The sequence below is a fragment of the Brassica rapa genome, chromosome A01, assembly GCF_000309985.2.
Source record: "Brassica rapa cultivar Chiifu-401-42 chromosome A01, CAAS_Brap_v3.01, whole genome shotgun sequence".
Classification (NCBI taxonomy): domain Eukaryota; kingdom Viridiplantae; phylum Streptophyta; class Magnoliopsida; order Brassicales; family Brassicaceae; genus Brassica; species Brassica rapa.
The window spans coordinates 21880609-21891768 of record NC_024795.2 but is presented as its reverse complement, the minus strand read 5'-3'; the positions used below and the strand labels follow the sequence as shown (position 1 = coordinate 21891768).

At 33.0% G+C, this 11160-nt stretch overlaps 1 protein-coding gene and 1 pseudogene across 1 annotated transcript; both read right to left on the bottom strand.

The window, feature by feature from the left end:
• Positions 1–507: 507 nt before the first annotated feature.
• Positions 508–2261, bottom strand: LOC117133430 (annotated as a pseudogene).
• A 274-nt stretch (positions 2262–2535) lies between these two features.
• LOC103835064 (protein NRT1/ PTR FAMILY 6.4) lies at positions 2536–6644 on the bottom strand. The gene is made up of 4 exons (XM_009111166.3): positions 6387–6644; positions 6201–6315; positions 4122–4339; positions 2536–4042 (listed from the first exon to the last, which is right to left on the bottom strand). The coding sequence occupies exons 1-4, from the start codon at positions 6387–6389 to the stop codon at positions 2642–2644; spliced, it is 1737 nt and encodes a 578-aa protein (XP_009109414.1). The 5' UTR covers positions 6390–6644; the 3' UTR covers positions 2536–2641.
• Between the last annotated feature and the right edge of the window lie 4516 nt (positions 6645–11160).

The window sequence follows — 11160 nt, the reverse complement described above, 5'->3', positions numbered from 1 at the left end:
GGAACTATGTTTATAGTTTTTCTTAGAATTCATGACATAAATATTTAAAATATATTCTACATTTATTTAGTTAGAATAACTTAACATATCTCTTTTAATCTATTATGTATTACTATTTGGTTATATTTTCTTCTATTTTTTAATTTTCTAATCTTGAGCTATAAAATGATGGAATCATTTTGATAAACTTTACATTTTTCATTTGCATTTGATAAAAAGTATAGACACAATAACACAAAAAAATCGTTTTTGTTCTTAATCTGAAGTGTATGTATATTGTGTGCTAAAATAATTTCACATTGATGGATTTTTTTTGTTAGATTGTAATTAAACTATTGATTAAAAAGAAGTTTTGGGTTATTAAACATTTTATTAATAATTTTTGTTAATAGAATAAGATGATAAAGAATATAGAGTGTTTAATGCATTTTTAAAAATTATTGATCATCTGGAACATTTAGGTTACTTCAATATAGTGAAGTTTAGAGCTTTTTAACACTAAAGAGCTTATATGCAAATAAATATATAGAAATTATAACAATAATCTGTAACATTTCTCAAAAAAAAAACAATAATCTGTAGCAACAGATATAAAAAAGAGTCAATGTGGTATCTCCTCCCTCTTGTACAAACAACACCATAGTAATATAAGAATATGTTGATTATAATTAACTGATAGAGATCTTACAAAAGATGGAGACCCCAAATTACTTTATAAAAAGAAAATGTTTTTTTTTTCATATCCTTGTGACTTTATCCGCCTTGATCACAGGATTGGCCTTTGCTATTACATCACGTCCAACTTCGTTGAAATTGAAGCTACACTCGTGCTTCTCTGGGCACCTATGGCTTCTGCAGAACGTGCTACCGCATTTGCACTTAAACCCCATAACCCCACCCTTCTTGTTACAGCTGAAACACCTGTTAGTCCGTGCAGGTTTCGACGGCTCTGCCTCCTCCTGTCCCGTGGCTATAGGAGCTGATCACGGCTCAGCTGTTACAACAACAGAGGCTGGTTCGGTTTCAAGAGGCTGTTTTTGCTCTGGTGTGATAATGAGACTGCAAGATGGAAGCTTAAGTGAGTTCTTGACAGCAGATTTTGCTACAGCGGTTAGATCTTCCTCGGCTCGGAGAATTCTGTAGCATTTGGAACAGAGGTTCATGTTGGAAGACACAAAGAAACCGCATCTATTGTCGCAGAGTTCTGGCTCAGTTGGTGGGAAGCTTGTGCTGTTGTTTTTCTCAGAGTTCATTGTTGTTCCTTTCTTCTTCTTCTCAAATCTGTTAAACAAACAAAAAAATTATATTCTGACAGTAACAGAAGAATGTTTTTTTTTTAAGGTTGTCATTTCAGAACACTATAAAATGAAAATCTTTGCATTAATTTGATTCAATGCACCTACGAAATTGAATCAATTGAATTAAACCCAGATTCGGTATAATCAATTTGCCTCAATTCGATTCAACACAGGTTCTATATAATCATCAAATGAAAATCAATTCGCTATAATCAAATTGATTCATTTCGATTTAGAAACCTAGCTTCAAATAAGATCTATCATTGTGTAGATTCAATGATCATCACAGGAGGGAGGTTGCGACAGGTTCCAATGATCATCGCAAGAGGGAGTCGAACCGCGACGGAGGAGTTACAACAGCGCCGATTTAATGGCGAGAAGGAAAGCAAAATTAGCAATTTTCTCTTGATTTTTTGAGAAGATTATGATGAAGAGGATTGGATATATGATTTTGTGGGAAATAATGTACCTTTAAATCGGCGAGGAAGATGTCCCTACCACGATTGACATTCCCGGCGTCGCATAATTGCAGCAAGCTAACCTGTACAGTGAAAGAACACATATCGGATTTCAAATCAGAAAAAATAATAAGTTTACTTCGCTACTTAAACATATTGGGAAGATGGTTTTGAGAGAAGGAAGGCTAACCTATTTATACTGGCAATCACATGTAGACCGCCTTGCAGAAGAGAAAATCGCATTTAAGTCTAAATCGTGGTTGATGAAGGTAAGAAAGGGTTAAGAACGATGAATCTGTAACTGAAACGTTGTGGTTGATGAAAGTGAAGATCAAACGATTCATCACAGGATTCTTCATCACAGAACTAAAAATCTAAATCTCTTGGGTGGCGGAGAAGAAAGATTTGAATGAAATCTAGAATGAGAACATTAGGATTTCTTGTGAGCTGGATTTCGTGAGCCAAACATAAAGCCCACATCCCAAAACAGCCCATAAGTGTTGATGATAATGTTAATGAAACGCAGAATATTGAGGCAGGGGACACGTGTCACGCCCACAATAAATGACTTTTCTAGCTGGACGCTGAGGTGGCAGCACAGGAGTGAAGCAAACATATTTATAGATAGATATAAAGATGTGGATTGAAAGGGGGAATATAAGGCCACTTTGATTTTGATAAGTCATCCGTAATTCCGTACTAACATCCACTAAAAATACATGTTACTGATGGGCAAGATGCATAGAGAAATCATTCCCTGTATAATAAAGATTCCTGAATGTGGCAAAAAAAAACACTATACTTAAAATTACGAAAACAAAATGAAAATATTCAAAGCAAATTACAAGCAAGCGATCAAGAAACTAGTAAGACAAATCTCTGTTTTTATGGAATGTCCTTAAGCTCAAACTCAGACTTTTCTTTTTCGCTATCCTTACCCTTCTCCACAGAATCATCAACCCCAACACTAATCATATCAGCTTTATACTGATGCTTCATCGCAAACAGAAGAAAAACGAAGAAATTCAATGCTCCCAAGATAACAAGTAACCAGTAGAAGTAGTTCAATCTCCCTTTGTTGAGGTTGCTTCTAAGCCAGCTCCTGTGTGTAACCTTATCCACAAGAGAAACAAGCAAGCTGCTCACAAAGAATCCCATCGAAACCGTGCTTAGAAACAATCCGGTGCTCATAGATTTCATCCTCTCTGGTGCTTCTCTAATAAAGAACTCAAGCTGTCCAACGTAAGCAAACGCTTCACCCGCACCAACCAAGAAATACTGCGGAATCAACCAGAACGCGCTTATCTTCATCCCCTTGGCGACCTCTGCCTCGCGTCTAGCGTTCTCTATAACCGCTGCAACAGCCATTGCAGCCATTGAGAACACGAGCCCAACTCCAATCCTCTGGAGGCTGGTGAGTCCTTGAGGTTTCTTTGTGATCATTCTTGTTAAAGGCACAAAGACTCTCTCGTTAAGGGAAGTGAAGAGGAGAATCGTGAGAATGAGAAAAGCCGAGTATGACCCTGCGGGTACGGTGAAAGACCCGACTTTACGCTCCATAAACGTGGCTTGTTCCACTGTGAATGTAGTCATTTGGGAGTAAATCGTCCAGAAGAGAATGTTCGTTGCCCAAATAGGAATCAATTTCACAACTAGCTTCACTTCTTCGACCTGTGTAACGGTCGACACGCTCCACGAATCCTTCTCGTTTGTGACAACCGCGGCTTTGTCCAAACACTTTAGCCTCTCGGTGTGGGGAACCGTTGTGTTGTCGTAACCGTTTAAAAGACTAGGATTTGAAGGGTAACCCTCGTTTCTTTTCTTCCACGCCAAGTAACCAACCCTCCATATAACAGTGAAAGGGCTTCCTCTAGGTTTCTTGAAACGGTACAGTTTCGTTCCGCAGAGCAAAACCACGGCCGCGACCACCATAGTCGCGGCCGAGATCCCGTAGCCCCAGCCTCTTCCCACGTTGTCCTGGACGTAAACCAGAACAATCACGGCGAAGAGAGATCCGAGGCTGATGGAGAAATAGAATCTATTGAAGAAGAAGATCATCTGCTTCTCTTCTTTAGGATCACTCGTGTCGAACTGGTCAGACCCGAAGCCCGAGACGTTGGATTTGATTCCTCCGCCGCCGAGAGCTATGGTGTAGAGAGCGACGTAGAGAAGAGCTAACTGGTGACCTTTTGCCTCTACGCACTGATGGTGAAGTCTTCTGAAATCGTCACATGGTGGCGGTCTCATGCTTGGGATGGTTGTAGACACTGTCAATAGCAACACTCCCTGTTTTTCACATTAAGCAAAAAGATCAGAGAGTTTACGAGCCTATAAAAGCTACAAGGCCACGTTTTAGTGTTTTTACCAGAGCTGTGACAGAGGCAGCTATTGCGACCATCTTGTAGCGACCGAGTTTAGCGTCAGCCAAGAAACCACCAAGAAGTCCCAAGAGGTTGAGAGTTCCCATGAAATTTGTGACTATGGTCGCTGATTTTGCTGATGAGATGTGTAAGTCTCCGACAAGGTACGTCACTAGATTCATAGATATGCCCATCACGCATATTCTCTCCGATAGCTCACTCCCTTCACATTTAGTTAAATGAAACAAAACAGAGAGGAAGTTAGAAACAGAGGAAACATTTTAGTTACAAGAAAAAACAGAGGAGCTTAGAAACAGAGGATTTATTTTAGTTAAAATAATGAACTGAAGAGCTGAAAAACAGAGGTAATATCAATACTATTAAAAGGGAAGGAGTCTAAAAAAATCTACCTATAAAAGTTGTTTGGACCCTTTTATTTAATTTATTATTTTTTGGTCTTACCTTAAATTTATACTAATAATATGTTACCATATATTTCTCTAACAATTATTTAGTCAATTCTTTTATTTATTTAAATCTCACTCCTAAATCTTAATCATTACTATTACTATATTTATCATTTTGATTTTTAATCGTAAAAGCATTAAAAATCTATATCAAAAGGTTGTTGGACCTGATATGGATGTAATGGGTCCACATCTGTTCGGGTATTTAAAATCATAAAAAAATTTAAAATATATGAAAAATCTGAAAAATATCCGAAACACGAAAAGTATTTGAAACTCCAAACAAATACCAAAAAAAATTCAAATACCTAAAAATTTAAAATCTTATTCAAAATCTGACACGATGAACTGAAAAATACCCAAAATTTTATCCAAATACCCAATTTTTTTTTTAATTTGAAAAATTTAACTGAAATCAAAACTCTAATCGTAAACCAAAAACTTAAAAACAATATCCATAATACCGGAAACATATTCGGAATATCCAAATATACCTAATAAACACATATTTATGATCGGATCTAGGGTAGGACCCGGACTCAAACAAAGACCTGCGGGTCAAAAAAAACCCAATAAGTTATCTTCTCTGGACCTGAACTAAACCTATAATTTTGGGTCTGTTCGGTTTTTTTTTTGATCCGGATATAATTCTCATGTCGAAAAGAAACTTACGTAAAAGTGTATATATAAAATCTCAAATAAACTAATTTGTAGATTTTATAGCTGTTAAAAATTATGTTTTTCGATATAATAAAATTGTGTATTATAATATAATCCAACAACCCCGCGCTTTTCAAGCGCGGGTCAAAATCTAGTCAATACTATTAAAACAGCATCATGACCAATTGATTGATGTTGTGTCCAACTTAAAAAATAAATCAAATATTTTATAATTGTAACCACCTTTATTAATCAATATGTAACCTCCTATCCAAAATTCTCGGACCATTTACAATTGGTTACGTTTTCCCCTTTTGTCAATATTGAGTCCAATTTTTTTTGTTTTGAACTGAATTCAGCGCAAACTATTTTTATGCTATTTAATAATTTCAACCTTTTAATTGATGAATATAACACATTACTTCATGTAATTAATTTACATGTAATTAATTTATGCAGTTACGTTAATTACATATGATTAAAAAACATAAATATAAAAATTAAATTTGTTAAAATATTTAAAACAAAAAATATACCCGCCTTTTTAAGAGCGGGTCAGAATCTAGTATTATATTAAAATAGGAAGATGACCTATTGATATATGTGTGGTCAAACTATTTTAATACAATTATTTTAAAAAAATATTAATCATTTAAAAGAAATATTATACAAAGAAAAAAATACAAATATGACAAAAAACATAAGTATAAAAATTAAATTTCTAAAAAAGTAAAACAAAAAATATATCTGTCCTTTTAAGGGTGAGTCAGAATCTAGTATTTTAGTTGAAATAAAAATCATAAGAGCTAAGAAATAGAGGAAATATGTAAGTTAAAAGAAAAAAAACAGAGGGGATAAGAAACAGGGGAAATATATTAGTTAAAATAAAAAACAGAGAGGAGCTTAGAAACAGAGGATGTTTTGGTTTTTGTATGATATGAAGATTGGAAATTGAACCTAAGATTAAACCGGCGCCTAACCATCCACCGGTTTTGGACTTATCAGGTGGATTTCCTCTGTAGTCGAAGGCTTCTTCCGAGCCATCTTTTGCTCCATGCGATGAGACATGAACCTTTAAAGACAATCAAAACCATTAAGACAGAGAAAACAGAATCAACACAAAAACAGAGAACGAAAACTCACCATTGCTTATAAAGAGCTTAGAGATGGGTAGAGTAGTAGAGTGGTTTATAAGGAGAGATGATGAAGATGGTGGAGGTTATAGTAGCGATAAGGGTTTTGACACTTTGTGTGTTCTTTGATTCTATCTAAGTCCAACAAAACAAAAGAAGAAATGAGAGGAGATTCGATTCAATGGGCATGTGAAGAGAGGTGAGGATTGATTGGGTATATTTAAAAATGTGGCTTTGTTTTATGTGTGGTTCTTCATCGATGATCAGATCAAAACAAACATAGACGTAAGAGACAACAGTGTGGTTTCATTATCTTTGTGACAATGACATTTGTGTATTTCATGTGGTTGCAAGGTTTTCACATTCTTTGTAATTCCCCATGTCGACCCCTCAATTACTCTGTTTTGTCCTTTTATATCCTTTTCTTGTGGTTGCAAGAGGGTTTTACCTTATTTTGAAATCGCCCATGTTTCTTTGCCTTCAATAAATCTCTTAAAAGACCAAATATTCAAACAAGTACCTCACATTCAAATTGCTTATAGTTTTTAAGATTTTACACTTGGAAACATATCAATATGTTATGTGTGTGTGTACCAAATGGTTTTGGTATATTGACGGATGGCCTGATCTTTTTTTTTTTGCTGAATGCACACAAGGTGTCAAGGGCAAGTTCTTTAGTATTTGGACCATTATTGCTTGTTAACAAATTATAGTTTGTACTCTCAACTCAATATCACATGGCTTGAAAATTTTCCTATGTTCTATGATTAGTGGGCATTCTTCTTTGATTAGACTAGAGATGTTTTTGTGGACCAAAATCTCATGAATCAGTTTGTACTCGACTAAAAAAGCTACGGCCAATATAAAAGTTAATCTGCCAGAACCAAACGACCAATCTCAACCCAAAAATTCGATGTTGTTTGATGTTTGGCAGCTCCTTCTGCGCCCCAAATGATAATCAAAACATTGTTAAGTCGGTTTCGGACTCAATGAATCAACTGATCACAATATCCCTAACCAGCACTCATATGTTTAATGTATCAAAATGTTGAATCATTTGGAACGCGGCATCGCATAGACTTGACTTTCAGTTTCTAGTGTTTCTAAGAGTAAGATCTACAAAGTTGTTCCAAAAAAAAAAAAGATCTACAATAAGCTAGTTTCAAAAAAAGAAAAAAAAAATCTACAATTAGCTTGTGTTTTAAATCTTAAGAAAGAAATAAGATTTCAGGTTCACCCAAGATTCATCAAAAAGCAAAGGAGAAGTATAACGTAAAAACATTTTTCCCCCTTAGAAGTAACAAAAACCTATATATTCAAGAAGCTTGTGTTCTAAATCTTAAGAAAGAAATAAGATGAATTGAAAAGTTAATAAGTCCCATGGACGAAGATATTTTACTTAAAAGCTGGAAATGTTGATGAGTTGATCCCTCAATGATGTTAGCAACATTAGTCAAATACTCAAAATACATAAAAGTTAAAATTCAAATGTAAATTTGATGTAAGGTAAAGTAAAGGTTTAAGGAATACTCCTACAAGTTGCCTTCTCTTTGTAGATATCATCACGTTCTTTTCACCGTACTCTAGTATTCTTTTTTTTTTTAATTATAAATATTTATTCAATCCGAAACATTGCGCAATCATATCCGGTTACAAACCTACTTTGAACAAAATTATTTCTTCGTAAACATTAGCATTGGTCCTACTAAATTATTAATGCATCCACGTCAATAATTCAGTTCTAATGATTACTATACGTTAAGATATATAGTAAAATGGGGCAGCTTTTTCTATAGTTTCAAGCTGAGATTCAAATTCGTGAACATGAGCTATACTTAGACTACATAGAGTGAATTTTTGGTTTCATGGTCTTATTATAGATTCCTGAACGCAAACGATTGTGCTATTCTATTGTTATTTTGATAGCTGATTCTAGTTTTGTTGGGTTGATTAAGTAATGGAGATGATTTAGGGTTTAGTCTTTCCAAACGTTTCTACACTTTCTCCAACCTTTTGGAAAAAGCTTAGTGATTATTCTAATCAAGATTTAATTATTTGTATTTTAATATGCAATTATTAAAGGTTATGTGAGTAAATCCCACTACTTATAAAAGCCAAACCATAGCCAATTCAACACGTAATAGTATGATAGCATTGATAGGGGATTTGATATACGTACTAACTCTGAAAGATATTCTAAAGTTTGATATTTTCTTTGCCAAACAATCATATTATATGTTTGATATACATATGTTAGGAATTTATTATCATCTATAATCTAATATATAAGAGATATTAGTAAATCCAATCATTTAGACCGTAGATATTGACGTGACATAATAATGAATTAATTTTTTTTTATTATTCGATGCAATCTTGTTTAATATATATCAATAAATATGATTTTGCAAAGAACTTTTTTTTCAATAACTAGAAGTTGTCTGGATCTTTAACCCAAATAATAATTTAAATCGATTTTATTAATAGTTAGACATGGTGTAAACAGAGCCGGACCTAACGTTAACGGGACCCTATGCAAAATTGAAATCTTATCTAATTTTTAGTAAAAATCAAAATTTTTATATATTTTATTTGGTAAATTTTATTTTTAAAATAAATAATCATAAATTGTATCTCATAATATAGTTTTAATTATATAGTATATATTTTATATGTATATAAAGTTTTTTTTTTAAATTAGGGGCCCCATGAAATGGGATCCCATTCCAATGTTTCATTTTAATAGGATCAAGTCTGGTTCTGGATGTAAACATTCTCTCGCGATAAAAATCAAATTATAAACACATTATAACCAATTCTAATCACGAAACCACTAGCTCAAAGCACCGTTGGTATATATTACTCTTTGACAAAAAAAATTGTCAAAAAATTATTACTTGTTCAATTTGGTTGGGTTTTTCTCTTACCTAATTTCTTTTAAAAAATATCAGAACTCGAAACTTAAATAAAGTTTGTAGATAAAATCAAAATGGCTATGATCAGTTGATCCGTACAAAATCATTGAAGTCGTAAACAAAAAATTACATACTTGGCTAAATAAATGCGGTAATATGACATTATAGAAAGTTAATATGAAAAATAAATAAATGCAATACATGACATTTTAGAAAATATTAAGTTGGTTTTTACCGTAAAAAGTAGAAACTGAGAGATTTCATCATCAATCTGATTTAGAAAACAACAACAACAAAAACAGAAAAGGATGATTGTTTTGGAAATTGTCAACTTTGGACGTGTCACATTTTATTCCGAAAATAAAATAAAAAGCCATAATAATACGACGATATGCAAATCTTGGATGATATTTGATACCACATTTGCCCCCATCCTTTATATTGTGCATGTCATTTATCAGTATTATAAAAAATTTGCTTGGTTTCTCATAATAAACATTCTGGCACCAAATTCATTATACAATACAGTCCCTTCCAAATAAACATTTAAGCTTTGTAACAAAAATGTAACGAGCCAGTTGCAAAAAAAAAAAAAAAATGTAACTAGCCATCTCATGAAGTTCAAGAAACAAACAAAATCCAGCTAACCAGAGGAAAACCATAAGATAATATTTCAAGGTTTTACGAATACAAGAAAACTGACTCAACAACTCACACATGTATTCTACAACATGACTATTTGAGAGCGATTGAATAATCTCTAGCTACATGTTTGACCGTCTAAATCTTTGGCTAACACTATGGAAAACGTACATGTAGATTGCATCGGTTCCCAATTGCAAAATGTACCTGTCAATACAAGTTGATTTTAAGTAGAAAGAATACAAGTTAATTCTTACCTAATATCATTTTCTTTCGAATCATGCTCCAAGATAAAGTTGATAAAAGGAGGCTTAAATGAAAATTCGTTTCCGTGCTTATTACGTGTAGACAGTAAGTTCACGCAATCTCTTAAGCTTTTGCCAACCGCAACTCTTTGTCGCTGAGCTTGTCTTGCCATGGGTGTTGTGGGCAACGTGAAACTCCTGTTATAGTCATAAGATAAGTTTATAATAGGATACTGCCACGCGTATATGTCTTTTCCGAAATTCTGATCATGTATATATCTCAATTTGGTGGACCAAAAAGCATATATCTCAATTTCTATATGCATCCAAACGTTGTATACAAAAGGAATAATACATACGTAACAGAGCCGTACAAAATACTTAACATGGTTTTAGGTATATTTAACCCTAATCAAGATTTCATTGTCAAGACAAGTGACAATTTTAGAATATGCCACTGTTGAAAAGTTTTTCAACAGAATGAAATGGCCATTCTAAGAAAAGTAACTACTTAAATGACTGGATGCCTTCTAATCTCAACTCTATGTAAGTAATTCATATATAAAATAAACTAATCTAAAACATTTAGGTTAAAAATTCCTATAGAAAATGTTGATCTAAGAAAATTAAAAAGTGAGTTTCCTCTATATTCTATCCTAAAAATACGAAGAAAATTAAATTAAGATTAGATATATAAAGATGGTTGGATGAAATATTATGCTTAGTTTTTAGATTTAGTAGTTATCTTATCAATAAACATCACCACATTTAGTTAGATATTAAATTATATTGTAATATAAAGTTTAGAAATATTTACTTTATTAAGTTTCTAACTTTACAACAGCTAGATAAACTATCTTAAAAAATTCCAACAGAAGTAGAATTAATTAATATACGGAAAATATATTTTAAAATTACAACAACATTTTAAAAATTATTTTATATGGCACACTCACATTATATTTATGGTAAAATCCAAAAG

Coding starts and splice junctions, on each gene's coding strand:
- LOC103835064 (XM_009111166.3), bottom strand. Junction 4,340..6,200: donor AGGCGCCGGTTTAATCTTAG/GTTCAATTTCCA, acceptor CTAAATGTGAAG/GGAGTGAGCTATCGGAGAGA. Junction 4,043..4,121: donor CTGCCTCTGTCACAGCTCTG/GTAAAAACACTA, acceptor TGTGAAAAACAG/GGAGTGTTGCTATTGACAGT.